A 26,790-nucleotide genomic window follows, 5' to 3' on the forward strand; every position below is an offset into this window, starting at 1 on the left:
CCCCCGTCACACAAGTACCCAGATCATCCCATTTCTCTGTGCCTAGATAAGTTCCTTGAGATTAGGGTTAGTAGGTACAGACCAATCCAGCTGCGATTCGGCTGGCAGCACAAGGAGCCAGCATCATTTCTTTCTTTCTTTTTTTTTCCTCAGCCTCATTTCTGAAGTCATTTGTAGGGTGAGAAATAGTACGTAGGAGCCAGAGCCTTAAGTGAGCACCTGGTTAAAGGGGAACTGCTCTGTTCTGGTTGTGCTGTGAGGTAGTTAACAAATAAAAAGCCACAAAGTCTCATGTGATTCAGCTGATGTTTAATTACAAGGAACCCAGGTTCTTACACGAGGCAGGAGATGGGAGCCAGCAGCTCCCCACAACGAGCCTTTCCGGCCTGAGTGGCTGAGGCTAAGGAGATGGGGACACATGGAACACGCGGGTGGGGTGGGGGCTCTGGCACAGTGTGTCCTGCCCAAAGCTGAGGGTAGTGGCCACAGCGGATCTGCCTCCTCGGCTGGCCCAGGCCTGCCATCACTCCACGAGGCAGGACTCTGTCTCCTGCGGCCGCATGTTGGGTAACACATACAGAGCCACAGCTGCAAGGGCCAAGAACACCATAGGCTTCCACATCCCAAACATGTTCTGTGGAGACCAAAGACAAATGGTGAGTGCCCAGCCTTCTGAACTCCTCCCTAAGCTAGAGATCCCCTGCCGACTGGTGCTGGAGAGATACCTCAGAAACATCATAATGGTCCAGTCTCTCTTATCTCCTGGGTAACCGCTGCAGACAAATGTGGGCTTAGTCCTGGCACCACTAGGTATCTGGAACAACACTACGTGGATGACCTGAGCTGGCTGCCTGTATTCATGCCCCGGGGGGTGAGAAGAACCAGCTCCTGCGTGTAGGAGCAAACTCAGAAGCAGATTTCAGAGAATCCAAACGGTCGCAGCAAAGGATCAGATGCCACGGCAAGGAAAAGAGGGTAAATGTGGGCCCCTGGGAAATGCAGCAGCATCATTAAATGCTTGACGGAGGAAAAGTGAACTCAGGAGGATAAGACTGGGGGTGGGGGGGAGCGAAGAAAGTGCACCAGAGTACAGCAAACGCGAGGTTCTTAGGCAGCCCAGACCGTCTGTGGAGAATGATGTCCTTGAAGGAGACTGAAGGAAGTTGGTCACTGGCCCAGGGAGGCAAACACCAGGGTCATTGAAACACCTCCTTGGAGAAAACAGGAGAAGTAAAGAGCAGGCTGATGGCAGCCTGCTGTACAACCATTTGTACGTGACTGCTAAGCTGGATGAGGGACTGGAGAGGAACACTCTAGAGGCTCGCCCTCACCTGTAACTTGGGTGAAGGTAAGAAGGTGGGGGGTCACCCCTGAGGATGAGGTGAAGCTGGCTGCAAAAGTGAGCACTTTGAAACCACAGGGTCAAGATTAAAAATAAACACACGGCTTCACAGGTGAGAACAGCGGACAACGGACTAGATCTGATAGAGAGGAATGGAACATTCTGCCTTGGATCCAAAAACTCAACTGCAGGCAGAGAAAGGGGAGAGAACGCTTAGCATATGTGCAAAAGGCTTTTATAAACAATGCATGAAATAAGCTAGCAATGTGATATTAGTTATCAGAGAGCTAACGTGATCTGAGGCTGCACGAAGAAGCTGCTGTATGGTGTCTTCCTACTTACTTGGGAGCAACCAATGAAGAGAGACGATAAGGGGAAACAGGATTGGAATTTTATCTGATGCTGATATTAAGTCCTTAGAATCTGATTCACAATTTACTGGCTGTATTACATAACCCCTCTATGCCTTAGTTTTATCACACGTAACATGATAGCTACCTCAGTGGGTTATTGTGAGAATTAAATGAGTTAATACTTATCAGATGATTAAACAGTGCCTGGCATATAGTATGCATTATGTAAGAGTATGCTCTTTTTATTATTTATGTGGTGTTTTATCATTTATAAAGTACTTCATATAAATGAACTCATCTGTTCCTCACATGAGGAAGCCAGAGGATTTATCATCCTTTCCTTACATTTGAAGAAACTAATGTTCAGGTTATGCATTTTGCCCACTGGGACTAAGCTCAAAGAAACAGAGACAGACTCACCCAAGATGTCTGCCCGCCTGTCAGCCACACTTTCTACTCTACTCTGCTGCCTCAGTTTCTGGATGGGAGCTGCATGCTGGGCCGTAGCCAGGCTCTGGGTATAACAGGCTCCTCCAAGAGGACGCTTACCCAGGAGTTCCTTCCTCTCACTCTGGTCAGGCCCGGCTGGGTTTGAGTTGGTGAAAGGTTATGGCTGAATGCTTTGGGTCTCAACCCACACGGATCCAGAAACCTGGGAGTGTACAGGGAGAGACCCCTCTCACCAAAGGAGTTAAAGACTGACCGTGGTGAGTAACTCGAATGTCTAAAAGAAGAAAGGAGAAGGGTTGAAGAGAAAAAAAAAAAAAGTGAGGAGGAAAAAAGGCAGGACAGAAAAGGAAATAGTGATAAACGCTACCCACAAATGCTCCAGCGGTCACTCTGAACCTATGCAGTGAGCCAACTACACTCCATTTACAGGGATGTGAGAAGAGAGGGTGGGGGCGTGGGAGTGGCAGGGGGAACGTGGGAAAGGAGCCAAAACAGGCCAAGAGAGAATAGTTTATGGGTCTGGAAGGGTTCTACCTTGGGCCATGAGACTACATTCTGCCTCCTGAATTTGGTGCCCTGTTGACGGATCAGATTACGTGGACTGGTGCCCAGAATACATCAGTCTGGTTCCCTGAAAACACTGCATTTCTGGTTAGTGGAAACTTCTCACCAATACCACATTCTCTCCAGAAAGCCTAGCTTGGGAAGCCGATTACGATAGAATCTGACCCCCAAAAGGGATGTGGCATTCTTGTTCTGATTTTTTGGAGACTAGAATCCCCAAACCAGAGAACTTCTCAGTAGAAAGTATATAATATGATAAGAGTTTGACGCCAAGGCCGAAGGACAGATCGAGGTTCTCCTCAGACCAATGACCTTTGGGGATCAGAACTCTCCAGACCTCCTCTCTCACCCAAGTGGGGAGGCAGTGATTCCTTATCTTGCCATCCTGCACAGTGACCGTAGTGAGAGCTTGGCTCTGGGGCTAAACAAAGACCAAGAGCAGCCAGGCCAGCCCTGCAGTCAGACATCAGCTCATCAGAAGTAGTCGAGGGAGCTTTGAAAGTAGCCACAGTGCTGGGATCATTCAAATTTTTCCCAGCCAAAGTACAGAAACTCAAACTATGTCAATGGCGAGCATTCCAATTCCGTACAGGTTAGGGAGACATTCTCTGAGATGTTATGGGCTTTGCAGTAGCCCAAGGAAAAGCCAGGGCTAAAACTCAGACCTGACTATCACCTGTTGTAAAATGGCAGAAGCAAGAAGCAAGCGGCTCAGAGAAAAGGGAAAGAGGAGAGGCCAGGGCAACCCGCACCCTTCCTCTATCCCTCAAAAGGAGGGGACGCAATACCAGTACCTGCGTTAGGACGAAGTCTCAGCCCACCAGCACCAGAGCAAAGCCGATATGACCGAGAGGCCAGGGCAACCCGCACCCTCCCTCTATCCCTCAGAAGGAGGGGACGCAATACCAGTACCTGCGTTAGGACGAAGTCTCAGCCCACCAGCACCAGAGCAAAGCCAATATGACCACCAGGCCTACGAGAGGCAAGGAGAAGATGGGGGGATTGGGGGCAGGGGGTGGCTGCAACATATCAAATGAGAAAGAGGCACGAGGAGAGACCAGAGATGAGAGATGGTATAAAACGACATAAACACATGAATCCAACAGATAATGAAGATGATAAAACAAAGGGAAAAGGGAAAGAGATCAAGAGGTTAAACAACAGGTAAGCGAGAGCAGCGGTATTTCTCCTCCGCTACTCGGGCCTGGTTCTTCCCGCGGGTCGCCTACGGGAGATGCAAAACTGCAAGGGTTAAGCAGCGGCGTAGGTCCAATTCGGGGCCACATTTTTGGCTTGTCATATCCCTCTTATACCTTGTCAAGCAAGGGTTATCTGCACCTAGACCTTTCTTGTAGGTCAGTAACTGGAAAAGTGAAGCTCCAGAGAGTAAAGCTGGGCTTTCCGGATGAGCAGGATGACTACTTTGCCTGGGTCACTCTAGGAAGGGCAGCCTCCTGCCAGGCCACCTGTCCCTTTGTTAGCCGCGTGTTCTGGCTGTGTTCCACCAAGTCTCAGTGTTCTGGGACACCCCCTAGGAGTCTGATGCTGTCGTTGTGAGACAAAACGCACTAAAACAAGCTAACGATGGAGAAGGGCGAGCTCTTGACTGCAACCATCTTCCAGGGAGAAAATGAATTTGCAGGCGGTAATACATATGCCAGCAGAGCTGCCTGTAAAAGATGCAGGACCCACTGAGGCAAAGGGATGCCTCCATATGCAGACACAAGGAATGTACTTGATTGTGATGTAGAAAAATCCAGTTTCGTGTTTAGAAAGCTGGCACATGAGGCCAGGTAATCTATGAGGCTCTGAACCAGCATGTGGCAGGGTATGAAGAATTCAAAGAAATAGAACACTGGGGAAGGGGCTGTGGTTACTCCTACTTTTCACGTCCTAAACAATGGCTCTCTGCCATGAGGTTGACAGAGAACTGTAACTGGGTCCTTAGCCAGTGCTGCAGACTGAACTGACTGAACTGCTGAAAATTCCAGATAACTTCGAGATGACTGGGGCATCCCACCACAAGAGACTTATTTTCTTCCCCGGTGTTTAAAAGGACAGAAAGAACCTGTACTGCAAACTGAGGACTTATTCAGGTACTACTCAAACCCTTCGGAACTCAGAGCCCCCGGTTAACTCCAACCAGGGCAGAGATTCAGCTAGTATGTTCCTGTATGGATGTGCCAGTTGTTAAAATACTGAAATATTTTTGTGCAGTTGGTACATTACCCAGGATACTCCCACCCGACCTCTCCAGATCCGGTAACTAAGGGGCCAGACCTCTGGCTGGTCTCCCAAGACCGGCCAACAGCTCTGCTGTAGAGACGGAAACATTCTATCACTTCCGATCGGCCCTGGCCCCCACTCTCATGCCCTGTAATATTACATAGAGCCCGGCAGGCGACAGCAGCCTCTCCACACCCCTCATGGCAACAGAGGTCAGCCCTAATAGGGCACCTCGGGAAAGCAGGACTGGGTGACTTGCCCAGGCTGACAGAAATGCGTGGTGCGGTGCTAGCTGAGGGCGAAGAACCCTCCTGACGTGAGTAACGAGGGTTATTACCACATAAATGAGAGGAGGCGGGACTCCGACCGGCATGCCCCGGTTCCCAGAGAAGGTGCTTTCTGTGAGACAGTTCCACAGCCTTTCCCGCAGAGTCTGCTCTCTCCAATCCCACCTCCACCTCCATTTTTCCCCAGTGCGATGCCTCAGAGCTTGCTGGCCTCTACTCCTGTAGAATTCCATCCAAGGGCTGGGTCACACCTGAATGCTGGGCACCTGCGCCCAAGAGCCCATTCCCCACATGATCCTGCCTTTGGCTGTGGTTACCTTTTTGCTCTCAGAAGGCTTGAGGGGGATGCTTCCCTCTGAAGCTTCATCCTCCTCCTCCTCTTGGTCGTCGCCTTCTTCCTTACCCTCCTGGCTGTGGAACTCTTCATCTCTCTCCTCCTGGTCTGCTTTGAATTTAACCTCTCTAGGACCTGATGGCTCAGAAACTAGTTCATCCCAGGACTCCTTTGTTTTGTCCTCAATTGTCTCCTTCGTTTCCTCTTCTATTTCCTCTTTCGTTTGATCGTCCAAGGCCACATGGTTGGCCTTGTAGTACAGCACCACCTCCAGACTCTGCGGGGCGGAGGCAGTACAGGATGGGGGATGCTGTTACCTGGGAAGATGCCTACCCTCATGACGATGCTTAACTACCTCAAGAACACGCTGCTTCCCACAGTGCACAGACAGCACTGTGTCCTGGGACTGAACTGATGTCCCGCGCACAGTGGGGAGGGTGGCCACACCCAGCCTCTCTGGACCCGTACCACATCTATCTGGCCATTAGCCATTTCCAACTGTTCCCAGAGCTAAAGATTCTGCACCTCAACTGCTGCTTCCTACCCTTGCCTGGTGACCCCCCATTTTATCCAGTCCTCTTCCACCTATATGTACACAACTGCTTTGAGTAAATCCCCCTCTTTCCATCCATTTGGTCCTTCTCTTGGGCATGTGACCCAAGAAGAAGAACAGGGGTCCCAGAAAATTGCACTGGTCTAACTGAAACAGTCATCCAGCCTCGGGGCTCCAGGTCTGAGTGGTCTGTACTCCACTCTCCCCTTGACCTCACAGGAAAAGGAAGTACCGAACTGCTACTAAGACAGAACTACTCTAGACACATTAGAGATCCCAGAAGCGTCTCTGCAAGTACCTCATCTGGTCGGAATGGTGGTGAAGGTGATTTTCCTTCCTAGGATCCCCTTTAACTTTCTGCTTACCTGGCTACCAAGGTTACTACTCACCTTTCTGCTCTCACAGCTGACCTCAGAACTCTCCAGGCTTGGCTTGGCCACCTTTTTACGTTTAACCCCACTGGCATTCTTATTCACGTTCTCATTGCCATTCGTTCCCTTGGTTTCTTCGGTAACAGAGGACCTCTTCTCTTTGAGCTGGTGAAGCTCTTCCTGGCAGCACTGCAGCTGCCCCTCCAACTGCTCCTGCACGGCCAGGAGCCGCCCCTGCTCATCCATGCTAGCCTGGTACTGTAGCTGCAGCTCCCGCAGCTTGGCCTGCAGTTCTTTGATCTGTTGGTAGTGGAGGCCCAGTTATTCACAGCTGGGCCTACGTGATGAGCCTGGCCCCTGCTTCAGAAATCTCCCTGCTAAAGCCCAGGGGGACGTAGATAATACAGAAAACATTAAACTGTTAAAAATGAGCCTCTAAAGCAGTTTTAGAGGTTCTCCCTAACTTGAGGCACTTGATGACTTACATCTAACATGATCAAAAAAGGATGACTAAAATTATGTTTTTACTGTGAACTGTCAGGGGAATGACAAAAGGGCTAACCCCTTCTGAACCGTGGGGCTTTATTACGTAGTAGTTTTTGATGGGAACTCCTACTTTGCCCAAGCTATTTCTCTAATAGGTACCATCATTACTATAGGAACTGTGTTGTACTCCTGAGACTGGACCTGGGCTCCTGCACCTCACCCTGGAAACGGAGGCAAGTGCCAACCCTGCTCCCTACTCCCTGGTTTCGTCTTTCCTGGCTTCTGGCAGCACATCTTGGCCTTCTGGGGCAGGTACCAACACTAAGCAACCTAGGCCCACGTGTTTCTCGCTCTCTGAGCCTCCCCCATGCGTACAGTGGCCCCCACTGGACAGAGGACTACTCTTCGTCAGGGACAATGCCCTCTGTCCCACTCCTAGTGGACGCACAGCACTCTGCTTGGCATTATGAGAGATCCAAGAGAAGACACAGCCCTGTCCTTGAGGTGCTTACAATCTAGTTGAAGAGAAGAGACAAGGTGGAATACACACCAACTAAAGAAAATCGGAGGTAAAAAAAATACAACTCTATAGAAGTGCTCTAGGACAAAGGAGAACAGATGTGGCAAAGGGGAAAAAAAAAATCATTCAAGGAGTCTTGATGATCAGTAAGTCCCAGCACAGCGGGCACCTGAGAAACATCCGTCAGTGGCACCACAGACTGCCCAGCCTCTTGGGGTTCAGCCCCTGCTCTGTCCCTCTGACCAGGAGGAGGGCAACTGTACAGAGCTGGCAATGAGCTCCTCTCTCTCTCCTCAGCCTCTCTGAAAGGGCTCCGACCTCCTCTGGCTCTAGGGACTCCTACCTGAAACCCTGCCTCCCTGAAAGCAGTTACCTCGTGCTCCTCATGTGGGGAGGCACCGGTCTTCTCCAGGCACTCCACGCACTCCCTGAATTCCGTCTCGCAGGCATCCAGCTCTTCCTTCAGCCTCTTCTGCTTGTCTAGCAGGTTTCTCATCTGCTGCCACAGCAGGTCGTGCTCCTCCTGGCTGAGCTGGTACATGGCCTGCACCCCCTGCAGCTTGATCAACACCTTGGCAACCGTGTCCTCAAAGCGCTGTGGAGGGCAGGGGAGCGATGACGGCACCCTGAGGAGCCCCTGCACTCCGCCCACTCTCTTCGCTAGGCCCTTTCTTGGGTACAAAACAATGGCCACAAGGATCTGAAGCTGCCCAGGGGGAATCCTGTATTTCTTCCCAGAAAGAGCACCATGACTGTGTTGATGAAAAGTCCTGAATCTTAGACTTCCATCCAGATGGAGCATCTCCATATGAGGCAGGCAGAGTACCTCATTTATTTCCTGTAAGTTAGTTACCCTGCTCAGCTCTGAGCCCACTGCCCACTTCACCTCTTGTGCCCTTCCCCGTGACTTCTCTTAATAAGACAAGAACCTTCTTCCCCTATCTGACCTGACATCTGGTTACTTTTACCTCCATATCTTCAGGATCAGCAAGTTCGTCGTCCATGCTGCTGCTGACGTAACTCTTGTGACAGGTGTCAGAGCTCCTGCTGGTGCCGTAACTCCTCTTATAGGCAATGCTGCTGCTGCTGCTGCGGTAACTCCTCCCACAGGACTCCCCGGTACTGGTGCTACTGTCATAGCTCTTGAGGAGGCTCTCTTCGCTGGCCTGGCTGCTGTTGTAACTCTCGTGACAGCTCTCGTTGTCATCAATGTTACAACCTCTGCGACAGTTCTCGTTGCTGGTGGCCGTGGTCCCGTAACTCTTCTTGTAGGACTCAAGGCTCATTTTCACAGAAGGGGACTGGACTTGGAGCATGTGGATTTCTTCCAGGCAGAGCTGCAGGTCGGCCTGCAGCCTCTTCCGCTCCTCTAGAAGCCGCTCCTGCTCCTGCTGCAGCAGCTCCTGCTCAGCCTCACTGGCCTCGTACAGCTCCTGCAGAGCCTGCATCTGGGTGATGATCACCTTGGACTGCCAGGAGTGGGCGGGGAAACAGCACCGTTACCCTAAACACTGCGGTCCTTCTAGCTGCACCCCTCCTGGTGCGGATGTCTGAGAGCACAGGTCAGAGCACTGCACACCTTACCCTCCCGTCTCACCACAGCCTAGATCTTTGACTTTGCCTACAGGTAACTGGCGTGTGTCAATTTTTTGCTCACTGGAGAAAATCTCCCTGGGACAGACAGTCCACGATTTCTGGCCTCCCATTTCTGCTGGTTTCCATATGCTCTGGTAACTTCCTATCTCACTGGAAGCAGCACTGAGTGGATCTCAAGGTCACTCGGGCTCCCTCCCCTCCCCTCTTCTCAGTCAGGTGTATCCATTATCCTGACCTCTGGGGCTCAGTCCCCTCCGCCACCCCCAATTCTAAAATCAGCCCTGGCCTTGAATATGAGCATATGAAGAACTTCTTCCTCAGAAGATGCAGACTTGGAATCAAGGTCTCACTACAAGTCCCTGTCGTAGTGAGGGACTCCTCCTGCCTCAATTCTGAATCTGGCCCCTGGGCATGTTTCCCAGGCCCTCAGGGCCTGGCTTCTTGGGAGCTGATGCCCAGGATGCGATCTGATTGGTTAAGGGAATATTTTATACCTGGTTCCTGGTGTCTGCTATCCAGGCTGAAATCTGACACCCCTGGAATCTGACCAAATCTCAGTTTGGACTTCCACTATTCCCTACATCTATCTGCCTGTCTAGGCTAATACCTGAACAAATAGATTGAAATTGAATAAACTTCAATTTCAATGAATTGAAACTGTCTACCTGCCCTTCCTTGCCCCCACTGAGGCCTCAGACCAAATGCATCTCCCAACCCTGAACAGACTTGTCTAGAAATCTCCTTCAGTGTGACCTCAGAGGCATGACCACTTGCTGGTGCTTGAGACCCATGGATTCTCTAGTCCAACGCCTCTGACCAGGCTGTTATTGCCACAAAGTTCCAATGAAGACAGTGAGGTCAGTACCAAGAACCCCACATGCTGGGAATTCTTCCCTTGGAAATAAATGGCCTCAGATGTGCCTCATGTAGAACGCCAAAAGGTTACAGATTGTGGTCCCTGGAAAGCTTCCTTCTCGATTACCACCGAGTTCATGAGGAAAAGATGGCATGTTTAGAGTCAGTCCTAAGGGATCCAAACAAACGCTAAGGTGATCTACTTCCAAATACGTCTGGAAAATGAGATGCTGAAGAGATTGAGTCAAATTATCAGGAGATCTCAAGCTTCCAGGTCCTCTGGTTTCTAAGTGTTCACAGTGCTTCAACTGGGCATCCATCTGAGGGAGCAGCTAAGGCCGTACCTAAAGCCACATCTTAATGAGCCCCTGAGTGGCTGCGAGGGTGGAGCTTTAGCTTCATCCTTGCGCCTGGCAAAACAGGGCTTCGGAACTCTGACCCCTCTGTGGCGCCCCCTTTCCCTACAATGCTGTTGCCACCAGAACTATCTCCCTGCCTCTTGCTATAGTTACCTTGTTATGACCACATTTTGAGGACTTAGGCCATTTGGAGTCCTTCGGATTCTCCAACACTTCCCGGAAATCAGACTCCTTGAAACGTTGCAGCGCTCCGTGCAGTTCTAATTGTTCTTTTAATATACTTTCTTGATTCTGTATCAGTTTTTTCTGCTCCTCCTGCATGCCTTGGTAGACCATCTGTAGTTCACACAGGTCTTGTAACTTTGTAAGGAGCTCCTGACTCTGTGAGGCAGAGTGGAAGGAAGAGGGCTAGAACTGTGGTGGTTACACAGCAAGACCTCTGCCTCCTTCCTGCTTGGGACCCTTCCCTTAGGGGGGCTGGCTCTGCACAGCCCATCTGGGACAGCAGGGGAGTCTCTCTTTGGAGACCTGCTAGTTGAGTAGTAACGACCTCATATGTTTGGATGCATTTTGCAGTTTGCAAAGTGCTTTCAAGTACATTTTCTCCAGACGGACTGAATATCTAAATATAAAATGCTGGACAGATTCCAGAGTATAGGATGTATTTTAAGATTTAGAGCCCTAATCAGCTATATTGAACAGTTTTGTTTGAGGAGATTGGTGAGAAAGTAAGGAGTGGTTGGTTAAGAAGAGAAAAAGTTCCATCCCCACCCTTTTACTTCTCCCAAGTACAGTCACATCTGGGCAGCTCCTCACAGCTAGCAGCAGCCGCTGGCTGTGATTACCTTGTGGAAGAGACCAGATCTGGGGAGCGGGAACGTGAGCCTGTGCAGCTCTTCGTGCAGCTGGCCCTGCGCCTCCTGCACCCTCCTCTGCCTCTCCAGGAGCTCGCACTGCTCCATCTGCAGCCGCGCCACCTCCTTCTGGCTGGCCTTGTACCTCTCCTGCAATTCTGTCAGTCTGAAGAGCAGTGCGTCACACTGTGGACGGGGCAGGGCGCGCAGGGGTGCTTACTCTGGGAGGCAGGCTCCCTGGCGTTTCTCTGCCCCATGCGGTCAGCAGAGCACTCCGTGTTCTCTTACCTCTTGTGATTCACCAGGGTCTCCCACCCTGCAGTCACCTTAGACTGATCACCCCAAGCCGCACTGCGCCCATACAGGCCTAGATGCTGAATGCGAACCCCAGCAGGCTGCTCAGGACTGAAGTTTGGCTCTGCTCTAAATTTTGCCTACTAGTTCTTTCTGAGGGCAGTTTTCGAGGGAGGTTATCAGCGCCCCTCCCTTCTCATTTCCCCACCTCCATTTCCTCTGGTAGATACTATTTTCCCACCCTGCAGGGAATTCTAGTTCCTGTTACTCTCCAGTTGTTTCTGTAACTATGCTCCTTACCAATAAGGACTTACTTTCACCCTAATTTTCCCCATTTTTGTTTTCATAATCAGCTTTAAGAATCTTTAGAGAAGTATGAGCTGTTACTGAACTTGGGTTGAGAGGACTAAATCATCCCATGATTCCAAAAACCCAAATCTTCTAGTATCAAACTAATCTCAATGTTCTTTTAGGAGAGGAGAAGAGGCTGGCTCTGTATGCCAGCATGCTTCTCCCTTCCCATAGTTTCTTCCACTAGGAGAGAAAGTGATGAGCAAGTTATGGACCCCCTGGATCTCTAAATGGAATGGGAATGGCGGGGCGGGGTGGGGCGGGGGAGTGAGCCTGGCTGTAGAAAGGCAGGTGGACTATTGGGGCAGCCCATGTAACGTCCCCAGTTCTGTCTTCTGAAGGCCTTTCCCTGGGGATATAGCCTACTGTTGGCTGTGGCAGGAGCTACTGAGTATTCTGGCAGAAGGCGACTAGCTCCACCATCTTTTGGAATCTTACACCTTTTTTGCATCACGCTTCAACATTTTTCCATTTCCTGTCAGTGGTCAGGAGCTGAAAGTACTCAACAAGGCTAACTAATAATGACTTGCATTTTATACACTATGGAAAAAAGGGTAAGTGAAGAAGGAAGGCCTTATTTATCACTACCAGGATTTTTTTTACTGAAAGAAAGTGAGATAAGAGTAGTGTTCTGTTCAATTTAAAGAGGGTAAAATTCAAGTTTAGAATTTAACTATTCTGAAGTCACAGAATAAATCCTGAAAAAGCCTAGGTCCTTCTAATACCCAATTAGCACTCTGGGCACAGACCATGCCTTTTGACGAGAGCACCTACAATCTGCCTCAGAAAACTGGACCTTCTCTTTCTAGTTCTAACAATCATAGTTGTGTATATGGGCCTATGTTTATGTTCTTTTCCACGAATGACAAGATATCACTACAGTTCTAACAATAAGGTATAAGTGTCTACACACATGAAATCATGTGTGAAATCTTCAGGTGTTCAGACTGGATCCAGAGGTATTGATTCTACTAAGCTGTGGCTTGGGCTCAAAGTCAAGGTCAAGGCAAAGTTTTAAAGTTAACAGCATGGGGCTCTGCCTGTTTTCTGCCTTTCCACATACATCTGTGATTGGACAGGAAGTCCATCAAGCCTCTTGGTTGGATGACTTCATCTTTTGCCTCTATACCTCCTCTCTCCAAGGCTCAGGAGAGCTCACCTCTCTTAATTACAATTACCTTATCAGCACACTTTCCCTTGTCCTCTGGGATGGACTGGGTGGTCTTGAGCTGCTGCAGCTCCTGCTGGCAGAGCAAGAAGTCCTGCTCGAGCTGATCATACACGTGCTTTTGCCGCTCCAGTGCATCCTTGCTGGTCTGGTACAGCCACTTCATCTCCTGCAGCTGGGCGTGCATCTCTGCATTCTGGGGCAGGGGAGGCAGATCCCGCCATCATCCCAGAAGCCCCCATGGCTGCACTCTCTCCTCTCAGGCAGGGACTAAAGGGTCCTGTCCTTTCCAGTTCCAGTTTCATCCCAGCGGGGACTACCTGAGATGGACCAATCCCTAACAGGCTCTATACAGAGACCTGGGACTTCCTCTTTTGGAAGGTGGGGAAGGGAAGCGGCTTCCTTTTTACAGCTCTTTCTGATTTAAAATCGAAGGAAGCTGAGCGCATCGTGACCCTTTGAGATCACGTTGCCATGAAGCACTTTTTTATCTCCTCATCGACAGCTCCTCCACAGAACTCCACCACCCCACTCCTCCTGTGAACTTGTCCTCTCATGCGAGGCCCTGCCGTGCTACGTTCTCCCTCACCTGAAGCTTCGTTTACCTTCTCTCTGCTCTCTTGGGAGGAGGCCACGATGCCCTTGAGGTGCTGCACCTCTGCCTCGTGGCAGTGCAGGCTGTCTTGCAGCTGCTGCTGCACGGCCAGCAGCTTGTCCTTCTCACACGTGATGTTCTGGTACTGCAGCTGCAGCTTCTGTAGCTGGCACTGTAACTCCTGCGGTGGAGGGGCCTTGGGCAGTACCTCTGGGATCCTTAACCCACTCACGCTTCTGCTTGAGTCACTCTCAGACACAGACAGTCTGAGAATCCACTTCTCCCTGCCCTGCACTTACGGGTGTCCTCTCACCCAACAGAGGACTCGAGGGCGGCTGGAGTTCTGTACCTGTGGTGCCGCACAGGTGGCAGCTGGAGCTATTTCAGCACTCAACTCTTATCCCCCTCCCCCCAAACCTCTGGCACCTAAGCGGCCCCTCACCTCGGGGTCGTTGTTACCTTCTCACTCTGGCTTTCTACGACTGTGGGTTTCATAACTTTGAGCTGCTGGAGCTCAGCCTGAAGTTGTAGCTGTATCTTCAAGAGCTCATTCTGCTCATCCTGGCTAGCATCATACTTTTGCTGCAGGGCACAGAGTCTGGTCCTCAGCTCCTCGCTCTGCGGTGGGGAGGATGTGGGAAGAACGGTTACTCGCGCGGTGGGGAGGATGTGGGAAGAACGGTTACTCGCGTGAATCAGCAGACCCCTCTCCAGACCGGAGCGGTTCTTTTCCAGACGCAGACATCTTGAGGCACTCCCACAGGCCTACGGTTTAGTTTCTTTTCTGCAGCAGACACTCGATAACGCCTACCATTTCTAGAATGCAATGCTGTGTGATTTCTCCAATTGCTCTCTGGTTGCAGGGCAAGCGTCAGCAGAGCACAGCCTTCCTCTGCGTTCATCCTCCCCGGAAATGGCGACTCCACGTAGGCCCTTCTGCCCTCCCCGATGCCCTTCCCCTGTCAGTGTTTACCTGGGTGACACTGTGGGAAGTCTGAAACCGAAGCACCTCATCCTGTGCACACTTGAGCTCCCTCTGCAGCCGCCTCTGCTCCTCCTCACTGGCCCGGCGATGATGCTGTAGCTCTTGCAACTCACAACTCAATTTCTTACACTGTGTGGGAAACGCAACAGGAAGGAGGATTTACGACAGGTACCATAGGCTCTCTGGGAACAGGCTTGGGCAGAGTATGTCATTCCTTTTACCGGAATATTCAGTAAAAGGCAAGCAAGTGAGACCCTGGAGTCCTATCTCTTGCCACAGCACCTGCCTCCTTTGTCAGCCTCGTGTCTAAGGAGATGCTGCGGCCAAAGGCCAGGAGAAGGTGGGAGCGAGGCTGTAAAGGGGCCTGCCTTTCCCTACCTCGTTCTGCATGTCATGCATCTGCTCCTCAGCTCCCAGCAGCTGCTGTCGCAACAAATGCATTTCAGGATCCGGCTCCAGGAAATCCTCTTCTGAAGTCTGAGACTCTGCTGACTTCATACTCCCTAGGGCTTGGGACTCCAGGCACCTTTCTGTTGCTCTTTGTGTCCTGTAATCCAGAACCCCAGAGTCACGTTTGGGAGAGAGCTCTGCCCAGCACCGCCAGCCAAGTGTGCTTGGTCCTGATGTCTTCATTTTAGGCAAAAGGAGCTTTCTATAGTGATTCACCTCTCAAACACACCTAGGAGATTATAAAAAAGTCCCCAGCACCTCAATCTGCAAAGGCATGTCTGGCTCTGGGAGACCCTGAGAGTACTAATCCAGTCGGGCTCGAGGCTGGGCCTGGAGTCACGCCAGCTCCAATCTGGAGGTAATATACCATCAGACTGAATCATGCCTGGGAGGACAACAAAGGAATTGCTTCTTATCTGCTGTAGGGCAGAGCAAACCAGACCTAATGCCTAGAATGGAAGAAAACTAAATTTTAGAACTCACTCAATTCTAGTCCTGAGACATCTGGGTTGGACCCCAAGACCTACTTCTTGGCAGCATCCATATCCTTTGGATACCAGGGAAAGGACCGGCTCACCAGGACTGGAGGGAGGCTCATTAGCCTGGCATCTGCCTTCACCAGTTCTACTCAGGGAAAAGCCCAGTCCTAAAGAGCCCCGCCAGCCTCCAGGCTGTACCTCTCACTCTCCAGATCCGCAAGCTGTCCTGTGAGGCTACTGTTGTTCTCCTGGAGGGCCTGGTACTCCTCGTTCAGGAAGTGGTAGCGGTCCCGCAGTTGCTGCAACTCTTCTGCAGAGGACAGGCAGAGAGGTGAGATCCCAGGGAGGAAGCACTGACGACCAGCCCACAATTTTCCTGCCTAGAAATCTGGCTGCAGAAAGCTGAAGAGTTTCTTTTTCTAAAGACAGATGAGATACCACATGCAGAGGCTTAGAAGGCAGGGCCCGGAAAGTTCTGCACCGCAGTGAGTCTTTATCCTCTTTCAGTTAGCTGCCCTTCTTTTCAACTTCCCAGAAGATTGCCCTGTGTGCCCATCTTCAAAACCCCAACCAAGGGGTTGGGTAGGGGTGGCAGGGGGAAAAACACCAACCAAGACAGTCTTGAGATTTTTAGGAGCTTGCGAGGGTTTAAGTAAGTTTTTGGTTTCCTGAATTTAAAGTTTCCATTCAACTGTTCACAGTTAGTTTCCTCTTACACTTTTAGTACAAAAAGCTGAGAGTGTTAACTGCCAGATGTCATTCTGCCAGTGCCAGGCTTTCAGAGACAACCCAGGCATCCTTTTACTTCCTTTATTACCACACCAAATCCATCGGCCTGCACATGGCCAAGAATTCTAATGATCTTTTATCTCTGACAAAAAAGCCCACCCCGACCAAACCTACAAGTCATCCGCAGGCGTCAGCAGAGATCTGGTTGAAATGTCCCAGCACATGTCCCTAAGTTCCAGATACCAATACTTTTTAATGCTGTGATAATATAAACATCCATATCTGTTTTGTTTCTTCATGATTAAGAATTATTTCTCTCAGAATACTGCTGATATTTAGAAAACACCAGCTTGCTCGAATTAGAATACAAGGCCTATCTTACCTGCTTTGAGATTCAACACCCTGAAATTCACTTCTAATGTTCCCTCTTTAGTCCAATCAAAAGTCCTTGGCATACTCCAGATTATCATAGAAGGAAGGAAGGAAACTAATCTTTGATGAAAACCAACCACGCGCTAAGCATTAGACTTGATGAGTCCAGCCTCGGATTCAGTTGTGTCTGAGTGCCTTCAATACACTAGGCATTTCATTTAATCCCCCAAATAGTCATATAAGGTTTTCTTTCTTTCTTTCTTTTTAAATAAACTTTTAGTTTTAGAAGAGTTTTAGATTTACAGAAAAGTTGCAAGGATAGTGCAGAATTCCCCGGGAGTGTTCTCACCTAGTTTCCCCGACTGTTAACATCTTCCCATGGGTACATTTGTCATGACTAAGGAATGAACACTGGTACTTTACTGTTAACTAAATTCTATACTTCATTCAGATTTTTCTACATTTTCCCTAAGGTTCTTTTCCTGTTCCAGAATCCCATCCAGCTATAAAGTTTTATTAATCAATTTTTATAGCTATGGAAACTGAGGTCCAGGGAGATAATAACCAGGCTATTTATCCTGCTAGTTAGCAGAGCTGAGATTCTGAACTTGGGTCTGTTTAACTGCAGCCCAAGCGTTCCCACTGTGCTGGCCTCCCTCTCCTAGTACACCAGCCCAAAAGCGCTTCTGAGAGGCCTGCTACAGCTGGGAAAACTTGCAGTTCTTTGATTCCTCGTTGATTGCCTCTGCTTGACCTGGCCTAGTGCAGGGCCTCACATTATAATACCTAGATCATAAATCTAGCCTCAGAATAAAGGCAAAGGCTCTGATGTCATGAAACCTAGCAGCTAGCTGGGAGACTGAGCAGAACTCTAAGCTTTTGAGGACTCACGTATTACTGGAAATAACCTCTGTTCCTCTCCAGCTGTCTTGTGCTCTGGTTTGCTGCCCCCTAAAGCTTCTACTTGGGGAGGACTAAAGGAGGCTAAAAATTAGCATTGTGGGCATTCTGGGACTTGGGAGCAGGACTGGGAACCCCTCACCCCAACCCACACAGAAAGTGACCCAAGCAAAACACCATGATGCCAGGGCAGTGGGAAGCTTTCCAAGGTGACAGGCCCCTATACGCCCACCCCAGAAATGGAAACTTTTTCAGGAAGGGCTTTAGCATAGGCAAATCAACAAATGCCCAATGGCTCTCTGAGGAAGAATTCTCAGGGTACAGCTCCATGGTGCTATTTCTTACACCATTATGGACTGGTTATATGACATCAAGTTTTTCTCTCTTACAGTCTTGAATCCAACATGGAAGCTTTTTCTAGAGGCTCCCAATTCATGATCTAAGCCCACCTTCCACCATCTTCTTGCGTACTATTTCCCTCTGCTTGATTTGACTGACAGACCAGGAGGAGGGCTGGCTTTCTCATACCTTGCATCTCAGAGAAATCTGAGAGACTTAAACTATTGGATGGGTCAGAGTTCTTCATTTCTATTTCTGCACGGAGGGAGGTGATCTCCATCTCATACTCTCCTCGGATGCGCTCCATGTCCTCGAGTTCATTCTGCATCCGGCAGAGATCCTCCTGCAGGGAGGCTATGTCACTCTCATGTTCAGTCGCGGAGTCCTCCGCTGCTTGCCGCAGATTCTGGATCTCAGCCTGGGCCAAATGCAACTCCTGTTCTATTTCCTTAAGTTCACTTTCTTTTTCATGCTCTAACAGGGAAATCTCCTCCCGTAGAGACCGCAGCTCACCTGCAAAGCCCAAAGACGATCTTGAGATGATCAAGAGGACAAGTGAACTCATCTACCATATTCTAGAAGCACAAAGTTAAAGGCAGACTTATTTCTTATCTGGAAACTCCCGACAACCTGCTCTCTACCCCAACAGAGAAGTATAGCTTCACCTGATATGGAATAAAGGGAATACCTAAGAAGAGAACAGAGTGAATCTATGTAGCAAGGTGCAGTAGAAAAGTAGATCTTGAGGTTTGGCATGAAAAACAAATTAGGCTCCTCCAAACAAAAAGTATTAAGTGCTTCTATGAAATCGCCTGACAGTTAAAGACCAAACCTAATTTACAGCATTTTACTGATGCCCTGAGTCTTTCCAAAAAGCCCCTTACTAAAAAAATTTACACAGACTATTCTCATCTATTCAGTCTGGGAGCTTAGAACTCACAGAGCCTCAGATCTCCCATGAACTGCCTGTGTAAGTACTGGTCCCCAAACAATGTGTATTTAGAGCTCACAGCTGAAATTCAAATATAGGTTCATCTCATGAGAAGCAAACATGGGAAAATAACCTAGATGCCAGTCAATAAGGGATAGCTTAAACCGAAGAAGGTAAAATAGAATACTGGCAGCCATTTAAAAGAAAGTGGCAGATCTACAGAGAAGACATGAGAAAGTTTCCATAATATACTAACTAGGAAGAAAAATGAGCTGTAAAATACATGGTATTATCTTATTTTTGCAAAAAATATTCATATGTATAATATATAACACAAATATACAAAGACATAGAAAAAGATCTGGAAAGATATATGTCCTAAACCATACAGCATAGCTGCTTCCGAGGAATGAGACAGCATGTGAGAGGGGCTTTTACTTTCCACATCATATATATCAGTGCTGTCTGACATTTCACAACAAGCCTATATTTTATAATAGGTTTTAATTTACAAAAGAAACGTGTCAGAGCTCTCAGTATCCGTGAAGCATCTCAACGTTTCTGGACAGACGTACCCATCCAGGATCAGGAGGCTAAAAGTGGAGCGAGAGTAAAAGGCACTGCCACCAACAGAGAATTCAAAATTTGGGAGTCAGGATTCAGGAATTAGTGAGGATTGGATTGGGAGGGTCAGGACCTTCCCACAAACTCTTTGGAAGGCACACTGTCCCCATCCCTTGCCCCCAACTCCTGTTCATTCTACTCACCCTTCAGATTTCAACTTTCCCTAGCCTCACCCCCAACCTCCGCAAAAAATTAAGCAAAGCCCTCCATTAAATGCTCTCATAGCCCCTTGTACTTTTTACAGTGTGTGTGTGTACATAAAACATTGGTCTCCACTTGTAAGCTTCATGAAGACAGGAAACATGTCTGTTTTTCTCACCATTACAGGTTCAGGATCTGCCAGAGAACCCAGCATAATGCACTCAATAAATATTTGCTGTAATTCATGCATAAATGAGGCAGGGATGCATCTAGTCCACACACTTTTACTGAGGACCACGGGTACAGAATTACATGTTCGGGGTGGGAGAGAGACTCAAGAGGGAGGAGATATGGGGATATATGTATATGTATAGCTGATTCACTTAGTTATACAGCAGAAAGTAACACACCATTGTAAAGCAGTTATACTCCAATAAAGATGTTTAAAAAAAAAAGAATTACATGTTCGGGTATTTTTTTAAAAACTAGAACAGAACATGGAGGTTTGAGAATAAAAATTTGGACACACTGCAGACATAAATGCTGAGCGGACCAGGTGTCTCGGAGGCGAGGGTACGGGGTGGGAGTGGCACGGGGGTAGGTCTCCTGCCAACCTTACACGGGTGGCTCCAGCCACATCTTTGCCAGTCTCTCCTTCTCTACAACCATCCTAGCTGTCTCCTCTCTTCAGTCTATTTGACAAGTATTAATCGATCACCCCTGTGCCAAGTCCAAACATCTCCACTTAGATTCTCTGACTTCCTTCCTGTTTGAAGGAAACAAAGCCCTTGCTCTTTCCACTACTGAACGGACACACAAGTCAACCGGCCATTAGGATAAAGGCCTGGGTGGGTGTTCTGTTGGAGGGCTCACCAACCTCTACTTCCCCACTTTGCCCTCAATGTTCGGGTTCAAAACTCCCTTAGGTCCTCCTCTGGGGTCTAGCCCTAAAAAATGACATTCTCAGATGCACTGGGGAACGGAGAAAGGTCGCGCTCTGCCTCAGAAAGCTCTTAACTAGAAACACAGAGGGGCGGAGGGGTGGGGCTTGCAGACAGGCCCCAGGGAGGGGCTTATCGGGAAGATGGACGGGGCGGGCCGGCTGGGACGTGGAAGGGCCTGACCAGGGTTCCGAAGGGCTGGCGCCGGTTGACAGTGAAGCTGGGGCCGTCGGGGCGAGGCCGAAGACCCGGGGAGGGGGACACAGTGAAGTCAGTTCTCACTCACTGGTTATGGCCTCCATCTTGCCAGAATCTCCCTCCTACCCCGCAAGTGGTCTCTCTGAGGGGGGCCTCCCGCCGCCAGCCGGTCCCAGCCCCCAAGGGGCTGCGGCGGCCGGAATGGCCTCTCAACACCAGCTACCTCTGAGGCCGCGCGCGCCCCCTCTTGGCGGAAACGGGCAACGCACGTGCGCAAGGACTCCGTTTGCTCCAGCGAGGTGGGGTTTGGGCGCCTTCACCAGACCCGCAGCCCCACCCCCATCCCCGCGCTCAGATGAGATCCAATGCTCTACTGGATCCTTTCCTCCATCAGATCAACATGATCTACTGTGACCCATCCCCCCAAAACCCAAACACCAGAAGCTCTCCCTTGACTTCATTTCCCTTATTTCTCTGCTTCTCTTCAAGACATGACTGCGGGAATTATGGGTACTCACCTTCTTCATTTCACCTCCCCTTTCCTCTTCGATCCGATACAATCAGGCTTCTATCTTCACTGAAATGTCTCAGAGCCCTCCATCTTGCCAAATCCAATGGCCATCTTACTTGACTTAGCAACTTCTGACACCACTGATCACTGTCTCCTTGAAGCACTTTCTGCTCTTGGCTTCCAGGTCATCAGATGTCTCAGTAGTTCCTCCTACCTCAGTCTCTTGTTCATTTCTCCTCCTCTATTGGACTTTTAAATTCTAGAGTAGCCCTGGGACTAGACCCTTTTCTCTCCTCTTTCTATATCTCTCCATGTGATTTCATGGTGATCTCCCTTGGATTCAAATGTCATCTATATGCCAATGACTCCCAGATTTATATCTCCAGTCCTGATTTCTTCCCTGGTTCTAGATTCATATATCCAGCTGCTTCCTTAATATATTTACTTAGATGTCAATAGCCATTCCAAACTCAACATGTAGAAAACGTGTCTTAAATGGTTCCCCTAGCCCCAAAATTTGTTCCTTGTCAAGCTGTCCTCATTCCAATAAATGACACCACCATCTATTCAGTTTCTCAAGGTAAAGTCATCTTTCATGTCTCTCTTATCCCCCAATCCAATTCAGCAAGTCCTGAGAACTCCAACTTCAAATTACATTCTCAATCATCTCCATTTCTACAGCGCTAATCCCTCTAATCCAACCAATCATCATCTCTTGACTGGACTATTGCAGTTATTTGCTGACCAGATTCACTGTTTTGACTCCTTTCTCTTCATCCAATTTCCATACAGTAGCTGAAGTGCTCTTTTAAAAAAGTAAAGTGGGGACTGCCCTGGTGTCACAGTGGTTAAGAATCTGCCTGCCAAGGCAGGGGACATGGGTCTGAGCCCTGGTTCGGGAAGATCCCACATGCCGGGGAGCAACTAAGCCCGTGCACCACAACTACTGAGGCTGCGCTCTAGAGCCTGCGAGCCACAACTACTGAAGCCTGTGTGCCACAACTACTGAAGCCCACGCACCTAGAGCCCATGCTCCGCAACAAGAGAAGCCACTGCAATGAGAAGCCCACATACTGCAACGAAGAGTAGCCCCTGCTTGCCACCAGCCCGCGCGCAGCAATGAACCACAACTACTGAAGCCTGTGTGCCACAACTACTGAAGCCCACGCACCTAGAGCCCATGCTCCACAACAAGAGAAGCCACCGCAATGAGAAGCCCACACACCGCAACGAAGAGTAGCCCCTACTTGCCACCAGCCCGCGCGCAGCAATGAAGACCCAACGCAGCCAAAATAAATAAATTAATTAATTAAAAAAAAAAAATTAGCCAGCCTCCAGCCCTGGCTAATACCCTCCCATGTTTTTCCACTATACTTAGAATAAAAGTCAAACCTCTCAGCTGATCTATAAGGCCCTCTGTAATCTGAACTCTGCCTGCTTCTCAGAACTCTCTCTTATCCAAGTCCTCCACATGCATTTTGCTCCAGCCACAATGGCCTTTGTTCTGTCCCTCAAACACATGAAACTCATTCTTGCCTCTGACCTTCTGCAGTTGCTGGTTCATCTGCCTGGTGTGCACGTCCCTCAGATCTTCCTCATTATTCAGGTCTTAGCTCAAATGTCCTCTTCTCAGAGGACTTTTATAACTACCATATCAAAAATAAACTGGGCTTCCCTAGTGGCACAGTGGTTGAGAGTCCGCCTGCCGATGCAGGGGACACGGGTTCATGCCCCGGTCTGGGAAGATCCCACATGCCGCGGAGCAGCTGGGCCCGTGAGCCAGGGCCACTGAGCCTGCGCGTCCGGAGCCTGTGCTCCGCAATGGGAGAGGCCACAACAGTGAGAGGCCCGCGTACCGCAAAAATAAAATAAAATAAAATAAACTTCCATCTTACCCCATCTCTCCATATCATATTGTTATATTTTCTTCATAGCATTTATTGCCACCTGAACTGGTGGTGTTTGTCTATTTTCTGCCTCTCCCCATTAGAATGTACTCTTCATTAGGGGAGGGATCTGCTCTATCTCGTTCATAGCTGTTCCTCCAAGTATACAGGCACTCAATAAATGGTTGACAAAACATTTAAATTAGCCCTATTTTACAGTTAAGGAATTGAGTCTCAGAGAGATGAAAGTGACTTGCCCAAGATCACAAAGCTTGTTATGTGGCAGAGCTGGGCTCAAGAATCTAGGTGACCTGAGACCAATGCTCACACTCTTTTCCCTGAGCAACATAGCTCCTGCAGTTTCTCTCCTTCCCCTCCCCTCCCACCTCAGCCTGTTTATTGTCTACTTTTCCTGCATCTACCTTTGCTTACATCTTCTTTCCTTTCTCTTTCCCTCCTCCTCTCCCACCTTGGCTTGCTCCTCTCCAGGCCTGCTTGCCGGCCTCCCTTTTTTTTCCATTTATACTTCTCTTTTGGCTTGATCTCAGTTCTCCCTGGAGAGTCCCTGCAGTTTTCTAGGACAGCTCCCAGGAATCTTCCAAAAGCCCACAGATGTAACAAAACCTGCCTCTTTATTTGTCGGCACAGTGTAATGTGGGACGACTGCCTTGCTGCTTCCCAGACAAAGGCACGTGGGTGTTAGAAGAAAGGGCTTTTGGGGCCACCAGCTCGGTGTTAGGGAGCAAAAGAAGCATTCTCATCTGCCTCCCTTAAAAGATGCAGAGTCCCCTCCAGTCACTTCTCACTGGCTCACTGCTCTTCCCATGATGCCCTTGGAGGGACAGGCAAAAGCAATCTGGTTTGGAATTCAACCTTACTACCTACCTGTGGACTGACCAGGAGAACAAAGAGAAAAAGGGATGCAGGTGTGAGGGGGAGAGACTGAGGAGAGAAAAAGGAGAGAGCCTCGGAAAGGGAGTGAAATGGGAGGGCAAGAAAGGGAAGGAGGGGGAACAGAAGAGCCAGTTAGAGGTGCAAAAAGAAAGGAAATTAGGTAAAGAGGAGGATGGAGAGGCAAGGAGAACAGGGCAAGAATAGGAGAAGAAAATGAGGAGAAAGTAGCGAATTCGGTTCCGATGGTCTGCTATGTCTGCTATGCCTCAGCCAAACCCTCAAGAAAAAAGTACTTGGATGACCACCTGCCCTCCAGTCCGAGCGCTAGGATTTACCTTGGAGCTGCTGAATCTGCTTGGTGAACACCTCTGCCTGCTGGGCGCTGGCCAGCCGCTCATCCTCCAGGAGCCCTGCAGTGACGGGGAAGCTGGCATCAGGCCTGGGATCCAATGCCTTTGGGCCCAGGCCCTCCGACCCCATCACAGGCACTCACCCTGCAGCTCCAGTGAGTCGTCCTCATGCTGCCCTGCCAGTTCCCGGGTCTCCTCCAGCTCTGCCACCAGCTGCAGCACCTGAGCCCTCAGCTCCTCCAGCTCCGTCTCCGTGAGGCTCAGGCCCCGGTGCTTGCCAACCGACAGGGAGCCCATGCTGCCACTTTTCTGCACTTGATCATCCTCTTCTTCCACCTCTTCTTCCTCTTCTTCCTCCTCCTCTTCCTCCTCGTAGAGAGCTGGGAGTAACACTTCCCCTAGGAGAGACCCACCCCCCGCCACCAGCAAGTAAGAGCCAACTTCCTTTCCACAGGCCTTAGAGGGCCCTCCAACTCACTGTCCCAGGGCAGAGATGGTATAATAGTGCCACCTGGTGTCCCCCAAAGAGCCCCTGGGCAGGACGTGCATGCATGAGGAGGCTTCAGGTGTGAGAGTCAAGTTTGGAGGTAGCCCATCCCCCTCCCGGGCCCTTTCTGGACCAATGTTGCCCCTGGTGGCCTCCAAGTACTGCCTTCAGGCAGACTGGGCAGCCAGGTGCTGGCTCAGCTACGTGAAGCTGGCACAAGGATACCTGCTTCTTCCATCCTTGTCTCTGGGTAGCAGGACAAGTAGTCAAGAAAGATTCAGACACTGGGTGTATCTTTAAGCCAAATAGGGCAAGAATTATAGTTTGGGGGTTTGTACAAAGTTTACAAATGATCCGGGTGGCTTGTGAGAAATTAGCCTTTCCATAATAAGAAAGGTTGCCTGTCAGCAGGTAGAGAAAGAGAACATCTGAATGAAATGACTCTAAATGTTTTATTGGACAAACACTGGGGCCCTTTCAAATATATTCTATCGAATAGTCTTTTTGGAATTTTCTACCAGGTCCACTTTTCTTTTCCCTGCTGAGTGTCAAGAGATCTCCCTGCTGACCACAAGGCAGTTTTAAGGGGGAAGTCATAGGTTGTACTTGGGTGTAAAAGATAGCCTGACATTTTAATGCATTAAGAAACTGGGGTGTGCGAGTCCTCAGCCTCTGGCTGGCGAGCACGCCCTCCTTTGCTGCAATGCAGTTCCTCTAAATAGAAAATCTTATCTGGATGGTAATAGTTTGCTTTGTTTTAAAATTTGGAATTTCTGATCTTTGTCCAATAACCACAGCCTAAGGTTCATCTGGGACCCCTTGCATCATCTGTCCCCCTTGGGGAAGCAGGACTGTCCATATTGAGTGTGCATAGGGACCCTTCACAGGAGTCCTGGAAACAGGACCAGCATCCTTCCAGGCTCCTGGTGTTGGTGGGGATACATGTGTGTTGGGAGGTTGGTTGGCCTTCTCACCAGCCCTGCTCCCAGGCTCCCTCTTTCAGGCGGTAGGATAGCCTAGAGAACCAAAGCCACAAGGCTTCCATTTGAAGTTAGTGGTGGTGGCACCAGAAAGACAATTCACATGCTCGCTTCCCTACTTTTCAAAATAGGAGACAGCTTGGGATCTGGGTCTGGAGGCAGTGAGAACAAACCCCCTGCTGACAGGCTGCTTCAAAGCTCTGTCCAACAAGGCCTCTTTCTCTGTCTGGCAGCTCCCCTGGGACACACAACCTGGTTACCTGGTGATCAGGACTCCAAAGGGATGTACCCTGAACTTCCCTCAAGCCCTGAGCCCTGAGGAGGGGTGGAGCGGACTGAGCTGAACTGGGGGGAAGGGCTGTGTCCTGGCTCAGAGTTTTGGGGGTCAGAGGGAGGAAGGAGAAGTGAAGGGAAATTGGGTGAGGGGGATGGAAAGAAAGCTTTTTGGGAAAACTCACCCTCCATAGCTTGCATCCCCCGCCGTTCCAGGGACCCCCAGCGTTGGCCTTTCTTCCTCTCACAACCCTCTGATACCTCGTAGGAGCCTGAAGTGGTCACTGTGGGTCCTGTGAGACGGGAGAGAGGAGGGATTGTGGGATGGTAGGGGCGGCTGGGGAGCAGCTGGCGGGGGGAAGGGACACACCTTCTAGCCCTTTGGAGCCCTGGGTTTTTCATCCCGGTGGAAGTACTTGGCTCACTCTGCCAAGAGCTGCAATTCTCCTCCCCAGGCCGCCCCTCACGCTGGGACTACGGGGACACCGCCCTGCACTGCCCAACCTCTCCTGCACCCCCGCCGTTCCAGGCTCCTCTCCCTTGCACAGGCATAAAGGGTGTGTGTCTCTTTAGCCCAGAGGGCACAGGGGGGAGATGGGCAGGGATGGCAGAGGGCGCGACCCAGTACAGAAGAGGCTGAAAGGCTGAGGTGGAAGGGGAAGGGGTCGATGGCGGGCAGGGGTCGTGTGGGAAGGGGCTCTGCACCGGAGCCGCTCCCCTCCCTTACATTCTCTCCCTGGACTTCGTCCACCCCACCCCCGC

General features: G+C 49.9%; 1 protein-coding gene across 4 annotated transcripts; it reads right to left on the reverse strand.

Moving 5' to 3' along the window:
- Positions 1-292: 292 nt before the first annotated feature.
- CCDC136 (coiled-coil domain containing 136) lies at positions 293-26,318 on the reverse strand. Of its 4 annotated transcripts, none has more exons than XM_024762873.1 (17): positions 26,214-26,318; positions 24,432-24,686; positions 24,274-24,348; positions 18,002-18,325; positions 15,671-15,782; positions 14,922-15,090; positions 14,532-14,672; positions 14,018-14,176; positions 13,569-13,739; positions 12,974-13,159; positions 11,142-11,336; positions 10,450-10,677; positions 8,455-8,955; positions 7,860-8,081; positions 6,499-6,780; positions 5,540-5,833; positions 293-634 (listed from the first exon to the last, which is right to left on the reverse strand). In XM_024762873.1, exons 1-17 carry the CDS (start codon positions 26,227-26,229, stop codon positions 524-526), a joined length of 3,441 nt encoding a protein of 1,146 aa, XP_024618641.1. In that variant the 5' UTR covers positions 26,230-26,318; the 3' UTR covers positions 293-523. The 4 variants fall into 4 exon arrangements, with proteins under 4 accessions (XP_024618641.1, XP_024618647.1, XP_024618657.1 ...); XM_024762879.1 differs by having other exon boundaries at positions 293-5,441; XM_024762889.1 differs by lacking the exon at positions 13,569-13,739.
- Between the last annotated feature and the right edge of the window lie 472 nt (positions 26,319-26,790).

Source organism: Neophocaena asiaeorientalis, unplaced genomic scaffold, assembly GCF_003031525.2.
Source record: "Neophocaena asiaeorientalis asiaeorientalis breed wild unplaced genomic scaffold, Neophocaena_asiaeorientalis_V1.1 scaffold681, whole genome shotgun sequence".
Taxonomy (NCBI): Eukaryota; Metazoa; Chordata; class Mammalia; order Artiodactyla; family Phocoenidae; genus Neophocaena; species Neophocaena asiaeorientalis.